Raw genomic sequence first — 16,599 nt, forward strand, 5'->3', positions numbered from 1 at the left:
AACTCCCAACCCTTACCATGACCTCACAGTTTGCTTCGAAGCTGTCTGTAGCCTGGGCACAACTTTGGATAACCAGTTATTGTTCTCAACTTATGTTTCAAATCTAACCTGGTCTTCCTCCTTTGTAACATATGAAGGATTCGGCCATTTCTCTCACAGGAAGCTGCCGGGGTACTTGTACAATCTCTTCTAATCTCAAATCTTGACTACTGCAACTCTCTACTTGCTGGTCTTCCTCTAAGAGCCATCATACCTCTACAGCGTGCCCAGAACGCAGCAGCACGACTGGTCTTCAATCTTCTGAAGTTCATACACGTCATGCGCTGCCTTCATTGGCTTCCAGTAGCTGCACGCATCAGATTTAAAACCTTGATGCTTGCCTACAAAGCCAAAAATGGACCCGCCACTCCATACATGAGGTCAATGGTCAAAGCCAATTCGTACCTCAAGTACTTCGAACCTCAAGTACGGCTCGGCTTGAAACACCACGCTTCGAGTCTCATGGAAGATGAGCATGGAGACTATTCTCTGTCCTGCTCCCAGATGGTGGAATGAATTTCCACTGGCTATCCAGACAGCAGAGTCCCTTGCAGTCTTCAAACTCAGACTGAAGACCCGTCTATTGGTGGAATATTTAAATGACCACCGATCCTGCTCCTATGTTGACTAACTGTAGTACTTATTGTTAAATCCACTGATTGTTGCCTGAGTTTATATATATATATAATATATATATATTGTACTTCTAGGCATCAGCAGTCATCCCTGTATTTCTACAGTATTCTAGTTCATTGGTATCTTGGACTCTGACCTGCTGTATTGTACTAGGATGTGTTCTATGAGTAAATAACAAAGCACTTTTGTAAGTCGCTCTGGATAAGAGCGTCTGCTAAATGCCGTGAATATTAGATGGTCAAATCATAATTATGAACATTATTTGGAGATCTTTACACATGTTCCAATTGTCCTGAAAATATCTCCCCCTTGTAGGGCAGAATAACACAATTCTACATAAAAATTTCCCCTTGGAACATTGCGTGGTGAGCAAACATAGCTGATAGCTGCAGCACCGACTGACTGTGGAGTGTCCCAGGGCTCTATTTGGGGCCCTTTATTCTTCTCCCTGCACACAACACTTCCTATCATTGTTTTTAGACGGTACTTGATTTTATGCCTCTCTTGAACAAAGCAGTGCGCTGTGCAAAATGTGCATGGCTGTCTTCAGGATATTAAATGTTGGATATCCAACAATGTCTTAAAACTGAATTACAATAAAACGACTAATTATTTTTGGTCAACTGGATTAACCAAAATGAAAACTGATCATCTAGCTCCACTTTCTTTTAACATGCATAGCCATGCCAAGAATCTTGGCATTATCTTTGACTGTTTGACACAAACAAAGCAATTCTGTTGTCAGAGGTAGTTTTTATCAATTTGCCAAACTTAAATCCATTGAAATCCAGTCATTCAAAGACATTCATGCTTTGATTTCATTCTCTGCATGTTGAAATCAGTCAGTCAGCTCTTGCACATCTGCACCTGTGTCAGAGTGAGGCTGCTAGACAATGATTTTATTTCATTTTATTTGACATTTTGCAGCTGCCTTCCCACCCATGAACACAAAGCCAAGCCTCTAAGATCTACGGTGGCCAGTGAAGTTCAGTTAGTTATCTACCCGTCTTACCTAGTTAGCATCTTTTAAGGGAATTTGATGCAGTGGACCAGCATTACATATATTTTTTCTGAAAGTGAAAACATTACTTAGCCGTCTAATGGTGAAGATTTATCTGCTCAGTTCATTATGTAAAGCGTGTCACTCAAAGTTCAGCACATTATACAGGTCGCATTTACATACTTACAAACGTCCAGGATAAACAGCATTAATTCTGCATCTAACCTGTGCAAGTTTGGAATATTACTTCCAGTGTTAACTTGTCCTCATTAATTTGTTTGGCAGCACAGTGTGTTTTATTTTGTCCACAGTACAAGGACCTGGCATTACAAGGCATTGACTCTGATCTGGAATCAAGAGTCAGACAATCCTCATGTCCAGAATGCACTTTTTCAAACACGTTTTCTCAGGCTCCTAATACACACATGCTGATGCCATTGCTAAAATAATAATTTTTACTTTCTATATGTTTCCCTGTTTATTTGAATTAGTTAGAAAAGGGGCAGAAAATGGACAGATGCACCTCTGACGTTGTTAGTGTTGTACCACTGTTGGAAAGCTGGGGATGTGTTTGTTCGCAAACAACCCTGCTCAGATTTTCCAAAGAGAACTCAACATTTAGGGACGTCCCTGGAGAAGGGCCCAGACTTTCATGAGTCGCCTCAGAATCCATTAGACCCATTTACTGAGGATGGAGAAATGGCTTTGTCTGTTTCTCTCAGTCTGTTCTCCTCCCCAGCCACACTGTGCACATTGGCGCTGACCATGTTGGCGTGACCTCTTCAGCCATTGCTAAGCTATTCCATCATGGTTCTAATATGAAGCATTGAATTGGTGCAACCTCCTCTGATACTTTCAGGACGTGAATACACCGGTGGGCGTTCTCTCCCAGACTAGGTCTTTACGTGACTCCAAGAGTTTCTGGTTGCACTTCTTTATGGATGTTCATGTATGAAACAGGCTTCTTCGCTTCCTAATCTGAACCAGGACAGTGTGTTCATTTCCAGTAATGATGTCTGGTTTACATTTATTTTAGAAAGAGGTTTAAACCAAAGTCTTGTTGCAGCAATTCACATTTCCTCCCAAAAGCAATAGGGGTGTTTTTTATGAGATGTGAAATGCCAGGAGGTAGAAAAGAGTGGAGGAGAGGGGTGGGGGAGTCGATGAGACGAGAAGTGCAGTAGAGCTGATGGGAGTTTAGTGAGTGACTGTACAACATGCTGCAGTCATGGGTGATCACTATGGTAGTGCACTAGTGAACTTATTCCCTTTTACAACCTTCATTACCTGTTTATGGGCATGTGTTTGATGGGTTTTGTTTCCTGGGTTTCAGGCCATGGGTCTCTGTGGGGTTACACCAGCCCCCTCACTTCTGTCTTGTGTGAGAAGATTTCATTCCTGCTGGAGTGCTGCGTCTCATGCTGGATTTTATTTTAAATCTCTTCTGAGTGTTTATTTTTTTTCTTTTTAATCTCCCAAGTCACCCTGAGTTTTGACTCCTCTGTTTCCAGCACGTATCATAGATTTTTCCCTTCCCCTGTTGCTTACGTAAGGTGATGGCTTCATCGATGCTCACAGTTCCCCGAAGCCTGTCGGCGCTATGAGACTATCAACTGCTGGCCACGCCAAGAGCACTGCAGATGGAGCCGCCTGACCCCCCAACAAGACAGCTTAGATCTCCACGTGTCTCTCTCTGTCTCTGTGCCTGTCTCTCTTTCTCTTTCTCTCTGTCCTATATTTCTATATGATGGAAGCAGCAGATCTCGGAAAACCTGGACTTTGTCCACTGAGGTTTAGACATGTTCCAGGTCTCTGCCTGCACTACAGCAGCAAGTAGAGAGATGCCTGCCCCGTCACCAGGTCCCCGTAGATGCCTGCGCTCCCCCACGTTTACCGTCTTGAGTACTGGGCTGTTGTCTGTTCTGAACATCAGGGTTGAGGGGCTTAGTGGGAGGAAGAGTGTGTGCTGTGCATTTGGCCAGCTGTCTACTCTTCCTGTGTGTATGGTTAGAGGATTTGACTGGTGGGAAGGGTGTGAAGAACTTCCTGTGGTGCAGTATACTGAGTCCCAGTATACATCCCAGTATACCTTAAGAAACTACTGGTCACTATAACCAAAACCTCATATGTCCCCTGATTTGCATCACACTAACTGCCTCCAGATTCATCTTTGTGTCTCTTCACCTGTGCGAGACACTGTGCTGGTAGCTGTGGTTAAAGATATCTGATCTCCACACAGGTGAAGTCTTGCGTGTGGAGTTCTGTGCAGGTCTGTGAGTTGGTCTCTGAGGTGCTGGATGTTGCCTTCCAGGAGTTAACCAGTTCCCTCACATACATCAGGCACCGCCTTGGTTTCCATTATTCACTGTGTTTTTGGAGAAGTACATTCAGCTCCCCACAGGGAGGTGTGTGTGTGTGTGTGTGTGTGTGTGTGAAGTAGTGCCTAGTCCATCCGGTGTGTGGGTGAGGAATCTTGGTATCCAGCTGGTGGATATCTGAATGCTATCAGACTTCCAGCTGCGCTCCATGGTCTTCACTCATTGATGTATGAGCACTTGTAGCAGTGCCAGTGCTTCCCGTTCAAATGTGTCACTGTTTCATCACTGTTTTCATCACTGTTTGTTTCAATATTTAGGTTTCACTGAATGCAACTTTCTAAAAGATGAAACTCTTAAACTTTCATTTCCTGTAACTGTCGGACAATGGAGCGCTCCTGGGGGTTTGAGAGTCTTCCTCGGTAACCTCGTCCCCTTCTCTTTCTCCTCCAGGACCACCTTCTGCTGCCTGCCACCAACCACAACAAAGGAAGCAGGCCCAAGATGTCCCTGGTCCTGCCAGCAGTGAACATCAATGGTGAGACGTTTGTCCCGCGTTAGCTGTGTATCTGACCTCACTTCCCCTTTATCTTGGCCAGACGCTTTCAAGACAACAGACATGTTTACTGCAGAATGAAAAAGCGGTGTTTTACTTTTGGAGAGAGGACGGTTAGGTTTGGGTCTGGGCCTCCTGGACAGACGCCCCTGACCGGGTCCTGAGCCATGTAGATTAGACTGAAGCAATGAGGTGGACACATGCTGTCTCTGTTTGGATCACTTGTGTGCCCTGACGACTTCTCTACTCCACCAGTGGGGGGGTCGGGGTGCGGTTATCTTAATCAACTTGTGCATCATTTACTTATGAGTCACTACCTTTTTAGCCAAGTTGCTGTTTTGAGAAATAAATCTTGTTCATTCATCAAAGCGTTATAATAAATCCATTAGATCTATGACTGTTGGGTTGTCACCATGTTGATTACAGTTAGAAGTGTACAAAGTCATGACAGTCTTTCTGAGGGTGTGTCCATGAGCTCCCTCAGCACGTGATGAAAGGCTGGGGCAGTGGCTTTCTGTGTCTGAAAGGGTTAACATGTACATGCACAAATGTCAACAAATATATGAACAGATATTCTACATGAGCTGCTTGTAGACGTCAGTCAGGGAGTTCCTGCCTTACGGTGTCTTTGGCGTTCATTTACCTCCTGTGCTCTTGTACGGGGGTCTTTCTATGGCCCTGTGGACCAAACGTTGCATTTCTTATCAGAAATCGCCTTTTGATCAGGTGGAGTTAGTGACGTCTGTGATGAGACGTTCTGTGGTGGATCAGTCAGGAAAATGGTGTGGAAGAGTAAACTGCTTGAGGGATGACATCGCAAATATTCCACTTAAAAATAGTAGCCCTTTTAAAAATGTTTATGTATTGTTCATTATATGCCTGAGTGTGCTCACTCTTATCTCTGGATGGGTTCCTGCTCCCTCTCTTGTCTCCCGGTACGGTCCGGTCTGGTCTCTCTTTATCAGATGGAACCAGAGCCAGGTGGACAGCCTGTCCCTCTGGGCCCTTTGATTCTTTTGAAAGGAAAGACGGATGAAAGCAGAGGTCATTCCTCCTCCCTCCCAGTCCGGAGCAGTCCCGGAGGAATGCAGGGCTCTGCTGGTAAACTGGTGATGCTTGGCAAACAGTCGAGCCCTCACTGCCCTGACCACATGATACTGAACCCAAACAATGGGTTCCTTCAGGAAGTGATATCAGTCCCATCTCTCCTCCCGATGCTGAGGTCTGCTTCCTGCCTGCATTCAGCCTCTCTGGATTATAAATGGCTTTCATATGCTTGGCCTAATAGCAGCTAGTCCCCTGAACGCTGTCTTCTTAACATCTGAGAGCGAGGTTTGACATCAGGTGTCCCTGCACTGTCCTGCGAGCCATGTGAGGACAGGGAAGAGACTCTCCTTGCTTGGTTAGTCCATGGTCTTCCTGTTGGAAAGATGGTCCCAGATCTGGGAAGAGCCCTGGGGAGTTCTACTTAAGCAAGGCTGTCTACAGAGTGGGAGTTTTCACTTGCGCGCCACATACCATGGTGGTTCTGTCAGTAAAGAGGGGAAGCGAGGTCGCCGGCATGCCGCTGTCTTCATGCAGTTTCTTCTGACATCACCTTTAGTTTAATGATGAGGTGGGTTTTTTGTTGTTTTTTTGTTTTTTTTTTATATACTAATTGTCATTCTCGGCGTCAGTCAGTCCCGTCACACCTGCTGCTCCGACTGAACTGCCGGTTCCTGCAGAAGCCCTTACAGATATTTCCTTAGTTGGTCTTCACTGCGCATCTTCCCGTAAGGCTGGGGCATTGAGGTCACGTCTGCCTGACTGCATGAGGGCACGCCACACAAATCTGGGCTGCTCTGTTCAAACTGATTGCTATGAAGATTTCTGGGTCAGTATCATGATAAACGATGAATGTGGATGAGGGTGGGGGATGGTTGTGTCGGTGTGCAGGCAGGTCCTAAGACGTCACCAGTAGTGCTCTGTCTCCATTGGAGTCCCATATGCTCTAGGTGTGGCCCTCTGTCTGGGCCACGCCTCCCTCAGTCTGCATCCACCTGTGGCAGCAGCTGTGCAGGCCGTGAGTCAGAGAGGCTCAGCACACGGGGCTCACGGAGGGGCTGCAGCCTGGCTCATCACAAACACAGGCGTGTGTGTGTGTGTGAGACACTCAGGCCCTTGTGTTGCTGTGACGTAGCCTGCTGAGTGAAGCTACTACAGGTGACCCCTCTGTACGGAGTGTAAACAGAAGGCTGGGGCGTGCGATGGGGACATGACCTCTGTCTGCCTGGTAGATTTACAGACCAGTACAAACCACTGCTGGCACTGCTTGAGGGTAGTGTGTGCGTGTGTGTGCGTGTGCGTGTGCGTGTGTGCGCGTGTGCGTGTGTGTGCGTGTGCGTGTGTGCGTGTGCGCGTGTGTGTGTGCGCATGTTGGTGAGGGTGTTAGTGTGCATGTTGTTGAGCGTGCGTGTGCATGTTGGTGAATGATATCAAACCCTTTAGCAGTGTGTCCCGAAAAGGCTCTTTATCTGTGCTGATTTCTCACAGATAGGAGGATGATTTTGGATGTGGTGTCAGTTTAAGGTTTTGTACTAACACGTGAACTCAGAGGGTAGAATGTGAACAGCTGCTTCATGGCCCTGATTATATGTGGAGGACGTTATCCGATACTTCCAGGGTTAGATACACAACAGCTGCGCATGGTCTCACCGGTCCATTCATTACCATGTCTGCATTGTAGTGACATGTAACATTGTCGTGACGTGTAACATTGACATGACATGTAACGTTGTAGTGATTTTTCTATGAGCACAAATCCAGCTTATGCAGTGGTTTTCTACCCAAACAAACCCCCTCATGTTAACCCCTGTGTTCTTAGTTTTCTGACAAAGAATCACTTTTCCTACAATGTCTGATGGTGCTCTCAGAGTTCGTGTTATGATGAGTGTCGTGGTTTCCCCGTGCATGTGTATGGTGGCGTTTCGGCCTGACTGCCGCCCTGCTAGATGGTTTGTGTCCTCCAGGTCCTTTGCTTAGTGTGTGGAGGATCACTGGCATGACTCATCTGTTTGTGGGAAGTTTGGGTAGATGAGGGCCAGAGAGTGAATCACCTTGGCCGAGCTCGTCATCCTGAAACGCTACTTAACTCTTGACTACCTGCAAAATGGACTCCGTCCTGCTGTGACTCTGGAAGCTGAATAGTCAGAACTTTCAGGGAATATGAACACAGATTTGATGGGCACCTGTGCTATACCTGTACCTGTACGTAGTCTATGTTGACTTAAGTTGTCTCAGTTCCCTGCTCCCCTTTCGGCCTGTCTCAACGACCATGTACAGAGCGGCCCGTTAACGTTAATGCGCCACTGCTCACTCCACACCCCTTGTCTGCGGGGTGTGCCGATGCAGGTACGACGTGGTGCCACCCAGTTTAACCGTCACATAGGGCATTACAGGTGAGTACTGAACCTGGTGAAGCAAACCGTACTGACGTACAGTCCCAGCTGCAGCACAGCGGGCCAGGTGTGTCTCCAGGCCTGAAATGAGTGTGTGCACTGCTGTAAGCAGAGTTCAGGGCTAGACTCATTCTAGTGAGACATACAGTTCATTCTTTGTTTTTGTGTGTTGTCCTGTTGAAAACACCACCTTTCTTTGTCATTACAGACAGTGTGATAAAGGACAAAGAGTTTGAGGTCATGATGCAAATTGACTGTGAGGTCATGGACACCAGGATCTTACACATCAAGTCCACCAGTGTACCACCAGTCCTGAGGGCGAATGACACGCGCACGGACTCGCTCTACCACCCGGGCCCGAACAGCTCCCGGCCTACGGGCCCCGTGGGAGTCTTGGTGGGCTCGGCTTGAGTCCAGCAGTCTGCAGAGGCCTCGGCCCGCGACCAGCCTCCTCCTTTCTATCACATTTCGATTTCCTTCCTTCTGCCTTTTTAAACACATTTATAGTGAAGTTCTGACAAAGAAACTTTGATTTGTCCCAGTGACCTCTATCAGCCTCACATCACCCCTCCCGTATTAAGTGCTTATTCCAGTCTCACGTAAGTGATTTGTGTACCATAGAGACTTGGCTTTTAGGCGTGCCTAATCTCAGGAAGCAGGGTACAGTTCACATTAGGACCACACAGGTGGAAATGCATTGTGGTGGGGTGTGTGTTGACTTTACGTTGGGTATTGTGGAGCTGTTTGCATTCTGCATGCGATGAGTTTTTGAATGAAGTTTTTGAATGAATATTTATGAAGTTTTATTACTGCATTTATGACTTGGCAGTCATACAAGCTCATCTTTGATAAATTTTCTTTAATTTTGTAAGTGTCTGGCGAACAGTTACTAGACATTGTCATTGTTTAAAAGTAAGAAAAATATTTTATACTTACTAACCTTTTTATGTTTAGTGGGGGGGGGGGGGGGGTATGAGACATAAAATACAGAAGCCTTTGAGAGTTCCTGGAGGGGATTTTTGGACGAGCGTCCTTTAGGGTGTTGAGTTTAACGATGCCTCTCTATTATCCCTGCGAGAATTGTGAGAATTTCTGTGCTGGTGTATTGCACTTGTATTAAAGTTCACTTAATACATTTGTACTTTAATTCATATTTTGTTTCACACTGGTTAAGAAAGTTAAGAAATATGTGGTGTGTGTGTTTTTTCTTCAGTAAGGGCATTATAGCCAAAGTCTAGACTTGTTTTAGTTCTATGTTCTTTCCAGTCTGGTGTCTTGAATATACTCTTAGTCCCAGTCACTCCCTCAACCCCCTAATGTAATGTTACCACAGCCATTACTCACCAGTTAAAGGTGCAACTGCAGGCCGTCCCACCTTAAGGACATGACCGCGTTCTTAGCTGTTGGGATGTAACAAGTGAAGGAGGTGAAGGTGCGTTTTAAACTTAAAACATGAGTAAGAAGTCCAGTACAGATGAATCTCAGAATCCAGAGTCAGAACTGGTAGTGGCTAAACATGATTTGTTTAAAAATGATTACTCAGACCACAGTGAGTACAACTTTTTTTTTTTTTTCGGGTTTTGTCGTCTCATTTTTAATGCTTTTGTTTATATTTTATCACTTGAAAAGAATTTACCACTGCAAAAGAAATAAACACTGGACTCTGTGTGTTGTGTGTAGTGTTTATTTTGGGCTGTTTGTCCTCTTAAGTGAAGATGACTGATCCTATACAACCTTCTCTGTGGTTTCTTTTGTTACAGCAAGAACTTGCAATCTGAGACGCAGGCACTTTTGCTTGTACTAGAAATGTTGGATTATAGTCCTGCAGAAGGCTTGTTTTTTTTTTTAACATGTATTTATTGTTTTAACCAACCCACTCACTTTTCTCTAGTGTACATTAAACCAACCCACTCACTTTTCCCTAGTTGTGTAAGTTGCCCTCATGGGTGATTGAACAGGCTGTGAGAAAATGGCAATATATATTTTAATGTAGTATAAAGGAAAAAACAACAAATAGGTAATTCTGATATTTTATTGCAGTCTGTTTCCCAGTCTACCAAAAGTTAAAAAAGCAATCAAGTACCTTATAAAAATACTGAGTGTTAACACTGCTGTGCCATGTGCATTAGTGAAGCCTGAATACATGTTTGAAATATTTCTGGATTATAATAAACAATTAGTTCCTTAAAAAAGGGTTTCTAGGATGTCATCAAGATCATCTATGAAGTTTACATTCATCAATACCATATTTAAGATTAAAGCAATATTACAGTATATACACAATGCTTTCCTAAAATCACAGGGTACAAAACAGAGTTCTGCCAGCCCCGGGGCTACCATGAGCATTAAGGACGTTCCATAGTGCAAATGCATGCATTACAACATACCTCCAAAGACTAAATTAATAACTAATTTAGTGTAAATGTAAGAACAGTCTGAACACAAAAACTGTGTTCTTCCACTTTCTACTCTTAAAATCTCTGATTTTGTAAAAATACACAAATGTCTTTCTCCGGACATTTTTATCTGAATGCATCTTCAAGTGCCATGACAAAATGTTCTTAAAGTTGTGTGACCATTCTGCCATGCAGTTTGCATCCAGTTAAACGTGGGCAGTAGGCAACACCGGCCAAAGAGACGAAAAAGAAAATGGCAAAAACATTTATTTGGCTGAACTGGTCCAATAAACAAATGCTTTGTTTGTTAAAGCATTGAAATAATATTTGCCTTTTTCCTAAAAAATGCTGAACTGGAAAAACGAGGTAATGTTTTAAGGTTCAAACATCACCCCAGTATTCAATAACAGGGCAAAACAATGCAATGCGCTATATGAGAGTTAACGTACCACAGGATAGACTGCTCTACAATCCACACTTCACTGTATAATCTGGATTTTCCCCAAAGATCACCATCTTCGTATCTACATTCCCTGTTTAAAGAGAGTCTACGTAGGCAAAGACGATGTTGTAAGTGACCTGGTGGCCGTTGTCCCAGGCATACAGAACCCGCTCCTTGGGGTTGTAGTCGATCTGGGTGATGTAGGTGTAGTTGTTACTGAAGGGCATGCGAGGGACCATCTGGGTGTTGGTGTGGGTGTCGAAGGCGTAGCTCAGGTTGTTCTCCTGCTGGTTGTAGTATTCTGTGGCGTAGAGAACACCACACACGATGAAGCAGTTGCCATAGCGATCGCGACGGAGTCCCGTCCTCCACGTGGTCTCGCGCTGCGTGCTCAGGTCGACCGGGTTCAGCCTGCTCAGCACGATCACTTCCTGCAGGAATCCTTCATCATCCAGTGCCGGATAGATGACCCAGAGTCCGCTCTCGTCCACAGCCAGGTCCATGTCGGAGTGACCCCTCCATCTCCATGACGATGCCTCGTCGCTCTCGAACACGGCATCGTGCAGCATGGTCCAGGCTGCCACGTAGCGCAAACGCAAATCGTATTTGATGATGTCACGGGAGAAGGCGCGGTTGTAGAAGAAAGCACCGTCGTAGATCACGTGACCAGTGCCGATCCAGTTGTAAGGCAGCTTGTATGAGTTAGTGACACGACCTGGAGTAAAGGGACACATCAGGTGAGCTCACAGAAACATGCATCTATATACAACTAATAATAATAATAATAATAATAATAATGTATCAGTACAGAACATTAAGGGTTGTTCATACCTTGTTTGAAGACACCCATGTTTTGGAATTCCTGCAGGTTGTTGCCGTAGTAATAGTTAGTGACATAGATCTTGTCGTCAGGAGCCAGTGGGTCTTTCATCCAGGCTCCCTCATTACGCCCATATGTGTTGTGTGTGACGGGCTCTGAGACTGTGGCCAGTGTGTCTTTGCACTCTCCTGCAGGCAAAATCTACTGTTAACCCTGCACATGCCAGATTAACAATGATGCATTTTAATCTTGACTCTAAGGGTTTATTGCTGATATAAAAAAGGCATTAAATTCAGTGTGGACCAGTTTGGCAACATAACCTTTTCTAACTTTACCATCATTTTCCATTTTAATAATCACTGGGATAAACAACAGCTTGAGAGAGAAGCAACTAAACCATCTGACTTTCAGATTTTAAAAAAGTAGATGAACCTGATTAAAGCAATCTGAGAAGATCCTGCAGACGTCTGACTTATGGAGGACTAACATCTCTCTGTATAATCTTCGTCCCCAGGAAGTGCTGTGTTACTCATCATATTAGTACAATGACTGCATAAATACCTACAGACGGTCTTGAGAAAACAACTCCAGACATGGTATGTGCAATCAAGCAGTTGGAAAGTTTTCCGTTATGAAAAGCAGAAACTTCAACAGAACCGTCACATCAAAATGGCTGCAGAAACGTCAAAGAGCGTGTTAAAGGAAAGTGGCTAAAATGCCAGATTGTGAGTGAGTTTAGTGGTGATTATCGACTGCAAAGAATGTCACACAATATTGTCTGTGTACTGATTTGCTAGTAAGGAGACGAAGTACTGATAGGAAGATGGGACAGAAAAATGCAGCAATATTCCAAAACCACCACACAGAAATACTCCAAAATAAGTGGTGACATTCTGTCCTTGTGGAAGTCCTGCCCTACACTGGGAGACACCTACAACACCAACAACACCAGTGAGGGATTGTTAAACATCACTGCTATAGTTTACCTGGCAGCTGAGACTTTCTGTTGAGCTTCTCCTCCACCACTGCTTTAATGATGCTCGGCTCCACCTCCGTCTCCTCCACCAAGTCTTCTTCATCCCAGCTTATTCTATACTTGCGAATGCCAGGTTTGCTGGTGGTAGTGGTGCTGGTGCTGGTACCTGTAGTGGTTGCCGTGGTAGCTGTGGTTGCGGTGCTGGCATCTGTAGTGGTTGCCGTGGTAGCAGTGGCAGTGGTGCTGGTATCTGTAGTGGTTGCCATGGTAGCGGTGGTAGTGGTGCTGGTACCTGTAGTGGTTGCCGTGGTAGCTGTGGTTGCAGTGCTGGTATCTGTAGTGGTTGCCCTGGTAGCGGTGGCAGTAGTGCTGGTATCTGTAGTGGTTGCCATCGTAGCGGTGGTAGTGGTTGCCATGGTAGCTGTGGTTGCGGTGCTGGTATCTGTAGTGGTTCCTGTGGTAGTGGTGGCAGTGGTGCTGGTATCTGTAGTGGTTGCCATGGTAGCGGTGGTAGTGGTGCTGGTATCTGTAGTGGTTGCCATGGTAGCGGTGGTAATGGTGCTGGTAGCTGTAGTGGTTGCCATAGTAGCAGTGGTCATCAGTGTGGGGGTAATTAGGGGTGGTGCCGTGTTGGAAATGCCCTCGTTCTTAGTTACACCTGGTGCAATCAGAGTGGCAGCTGTCGCGGTCGACTCCAACTGGGGGGCAGTAGCTCTTGTGCCAACAGTGGCAGCCAAACTGCTTCCCGTAGCTGCGTCTGTGGTGGAAGCCATTTTGGTGCTGGTAGCAGCTTGGCTCTGAGGGGATGAGAACGCAGTTACTTCTGTCTTTTCTGTGGCTCTCCTGGTGTCTTGGACCACATCCTTATTGGAGGCGGGTGTACCCATGCGGAGGTTCTGCTCAGGCGAAGAATTCACGGTATCCACTGCTGCTGTTGGTTTTGAATTTGCGGTCTTATCAGGAACACGTGAAGCTGACTCCATCTTTTTGTGACTCAGGATTGATAACGTGGCCAAAACATTCTGTGTTTTAACAGGTTCGTTCTTGAGCTCCTGTAGTTCTCCCTCCATCCTTGTGAGGTTCTGAGGTGTGGTTTCCGCCACTGGCCTCCCGGTTCTGACAGTCTCTGTGCCAGCAGGGGACGCCACATCTCCGAGCTCGGTGGTTTTGGCCACTGCGTGCGCTGGCTCACCGAGCAGTTTCATCCTGACAGGCAGAGGAGTGTCGGATTCTTCTATCTGAGACGTGTACTTGCTCTCCAGAGCAGGAGTTCTGGGCTGGGCTGGGACGGACCATGCTTTGATGACGGGCCTGAAGGCTGGAGCGCTGGGCAGAAGAAGCTGATCTTCAGTCAGGAGATCTTCAGCACCGTCACCACTCTGGCCGTCATCTTCCGTCACTGCAGGAAGGAACCAAACAACAGCTCACTATTGCAGAGGCCTTTCTCTCTCTCTCTCTCTTTTAAGATGTATTTATTTGATGCCTAAGTGCAGGCATCTTCATTATGGGTACCAGGGTGACAATGGAGAGCAGACCCATAATGCCATGTTCTCTAGAACCTCATGGAAATCATTCACTCTTGCATGGTTCTGAAAAAGCCACCTTGTCTTGATGTGGAATCTGTGCTTGGTTACCCATGTGCACATGTATGTCCAACCTACTGTTGTCCTCTGTTTCTGGGTGGTCCTCTGGCTGGGCTTTGTAGTATGTGACCCCCCTAACAACGATCTTCGGATGCTGCTTCCTTCCTTGGCGCTCTTTTTCTTGCAAGTCTTCCACGGCATTTTCTTGATCTGGACCGCTGCTCTTCCACACATCCATAACCCTCTCCTCATACTCACTCTGTCCAAATCACATATCACACCTAGTTAACATTTATGCCATTTAACTGATGTTTTTATCCAAAGCGACTTACAATTATGGCTGAACACAACTTGACTAATTGAGGGTTAAGGGTCTTGCTCTGGGACCCAACAGTGGCAACCTGGCAGTGGTGGGACTTGAACTGGCAACCTTCTGATTACTAGTTGAGTACTTTAACCACTGAGACTCCACTGCCCCATTCTACCTACCAGGAGACAATTCACTTTCACATCCGGTTTTGGTGTTAATTAATGAAAGCTTTAAATGCTTGTCTGTGATGCATACATCATTTCACTGTGCATCTCTCCTCGCTGAAAACTAAAGAAACAAAAGCTACCAGACGATCATTTCGGTTTATTGTCTAGAATAACGTTGGCGTGTTTTCTCACTGCGGTGCAGGCTGAGGAGAACACACTACTTTGTGCCTCTGAGCGGTGCGTAATTTCATTGGCTGTAGTTGTAAGGTTCTGCCCACCTCTGTGTTCCGATAGGCTGCAGCCTCGCTGCTCCTCTCATGCGGAGTCTTCCTCTTCTCCTGTCCTGATGGAGGTCTGGAGGAGATTGGCTTTGCCCTTATTTCTGGTTTTGGGTTCGTACTCTCTGCTTCAGCCTCCTTCTCTGCGGTCTGGTTCTGAGACACAGCCTGAAGGGTGGAGTGCAGAAGTATGTGAACTCTCCTACTGTACATAAGTAGACCTTTCAGATTTTTACAGTAGGAATAAAACTGCACGAGCTCACTCACCCTCTCGATGTTCTCCACGCGCTGGAGAAGCTTAGTAGTGAGTGAATGCAGCTTCAGCAGGTCCATGCCGTAAAAAGCCCCCTCTAGCAACTCTATTATTGTGGAGAGCTGTAAGGAGCAAGTACATTCCGTCACGGCGCGGCTCGGCCTTTACTCAAGGACAAAGCTTGGCAATCCAACGCCATTATTTTTCAGGCGGCTTATTTAGCCATTTGAATGATAAGAGGAGAAACGTCTAAAACTATTCTTATAGGCACGCCCTAATTTTTGCCGTCCGACGCATGCGCGAACCTGGCCCTGTCTGACCTTGATGTTTTCCTTCCCGGCCTCCTGCAGCCTTTTTAGTCTGAAATCTCCCTCGCAGGGGTTCAGAGCGGACGGCGGCGCGAGGCACACGCATTTGCAGCGCGGGCCTGAAGTCACGGTCTCCACGGTATAGAAGTCTGCGAGCGTGGCGCGTCCCGCTTCGATCCGCCGGCAGGCGCTCCTGCTCAGGGGTCTGACAACACATTTACAGCCACAGTCAGCGCCTTCCGAAAGCGTTTTCACTTTGTCATAATCACCCAGCAGCTACAAAGAGAAGAGGACGGATGCATTTTCCACCAGCGCGAAATGAGTGCACAATATTACAAAGATGAATATTGCAACATTATAAATAAACATGCAACAACTTGCTTAAACTAATCTACATCATATGAAAAAGTATAAACACGGATCTTGGTTAATGTATTTTGCCATAATAATTAGAAAAGTCGATTAAAATTCATGGAAACAGGCTATTAATGTGTCTTTAATGGGCCGCGCGAAAACGCTTACCGGAGTATTAAATGAGGGATTAAACATCGCCTTACCCGAGTTAATATGGTATTTTGATTTTCCATTTCGAGTAGCGTGTGGTTCAGCTCACTCGTCTCCTCCACAGCTCTTTCACGTGCCTTTGGTGCAGTCGAACTGTGCGCGAGAGCTGCCAGTAGCAGAACACACCAGATTCCCACTTTGGCCATCACGGAGCAACAGGTCGGATAAACCTCGATAAACCATGCGAGTGAATGACAGAGCGCTTAGACACTGGGAAGCAGATCAGAACGCAGACGCTGCTGGATGTGTGTCGACGTTCCGCGAGGCTTCTATACCAGTCATTGAGCCAGAGCTAGAAATGACGCACGAGCAGGTGCGCGAGATCGGCAACCAGTCTGGATACAAAGGCGGAATATTCAAACGCAGCGACAATGACGCAGGCTGGAGAGATTGGTGGGAGGCAACCGGACACACACACACGAGAGAGTTAGGGGGAGACAGAGAGAGACAGAGAGATTGATGGGAGGCAACCGGGGACACGCACGGACGCGCGCGCACACACACACACAATGATGAAGG

General features: G+C 46.2%; 2 protein-coding genes across 2 annotated transcripts in view; one reads left to right on the forward strand and one right to left on the reverse strand.

The window, feature by feature from the left end:
• The window catches only part of atf6 (activating transcription factor 6), a 47,007-nt gene extending 37,358 nt beyond the window's left edge, over positions 1-9,649 (forward strand). The window contains exons 15-16 of the mRNA XM_027030621.3: positions 4,444-4,528; positions 8,192-9,649. Of these exons, the coding sequence (XP_026886422.2) occupies positions 4,444-4,528; positions 8,192-8,394 (288 nt within the window). The 3' untranslated portion in view covers positions 8,395-9,649. The remainder of the gene's footprint in view (positions 1-4,443; positions 4,529-8,191) is intronic.
• Positions 9,650-10,001: 352 nt separating this feature from the next.
• On the reverse strand, positions 10,002-16,510 carry olfml2ba (olfactomedin-like 2Ba). The gene is made up of 8 exons (XM_027030633.3): positions 16,074-16,510; positions 15,529-15,792; positions 15,223-15,330; positions 14,956-15,123; positions 14,279-14,459; positions 12,628-14,016; positions 11,653-11,829; positions 10,002-11,536 (listed from the first exon to the last, which is right to left on the reverse strand). Exons 1-8 carry the CDS (start codon positions 16,224-16,226, stop codon positions 10,917-10,919), a joined length of 3,060 nt encoding a protein of 1,019 aa, XP_026886434.2. The 5' UTR covers positions 16,227-16,510; the 3' UTR covers positions 10,002-10,916.
• Between the last annotated feature and the right edge of the window lie 89 nt (positions 16,511-16,599).

The sequence above is a fragment of the Electrophorus electricus genome, chromosome 7 (assembly GCF_041902795.1).
Source record: "Electrophorus electricus isolate QZ-2024a chromosome 7, ASM4190279v1, whole genome shotgun sequence".
In the NCBI taxonomy this organism is placed as follows: Eukaryota; Metazoa; Chordata; class Actinopteri; order Gymnotiformes; family Gymnotidae; genus Electrophorus; species Electrophorus electricus.

Bases quoted from the DNA above. Each gene is read 5' to 3' on its own strand.
- olfml2ba (XM_027030633.3), bottom strand. From the start codon at position 16,226: ATGGCCAAAGTGGGAATCTGGTGTGTTCTGCTACTGGCAGCTCTCGCG. The intron at 15,793-16,073 runs GTAAGGCGATGT...TTCTCTTTGTAG, and splicing joins AAAATACCATATTAACTCGG to CTGCTGGGTGATTATGACAA. The intron at 14,017-14,278 runs GTAGGTTGGACA...TCCTTCCTGCAG, and splicing joins CCCAGAAACAGAGGACAACA to TGACGGAAGATGACGGCCAG.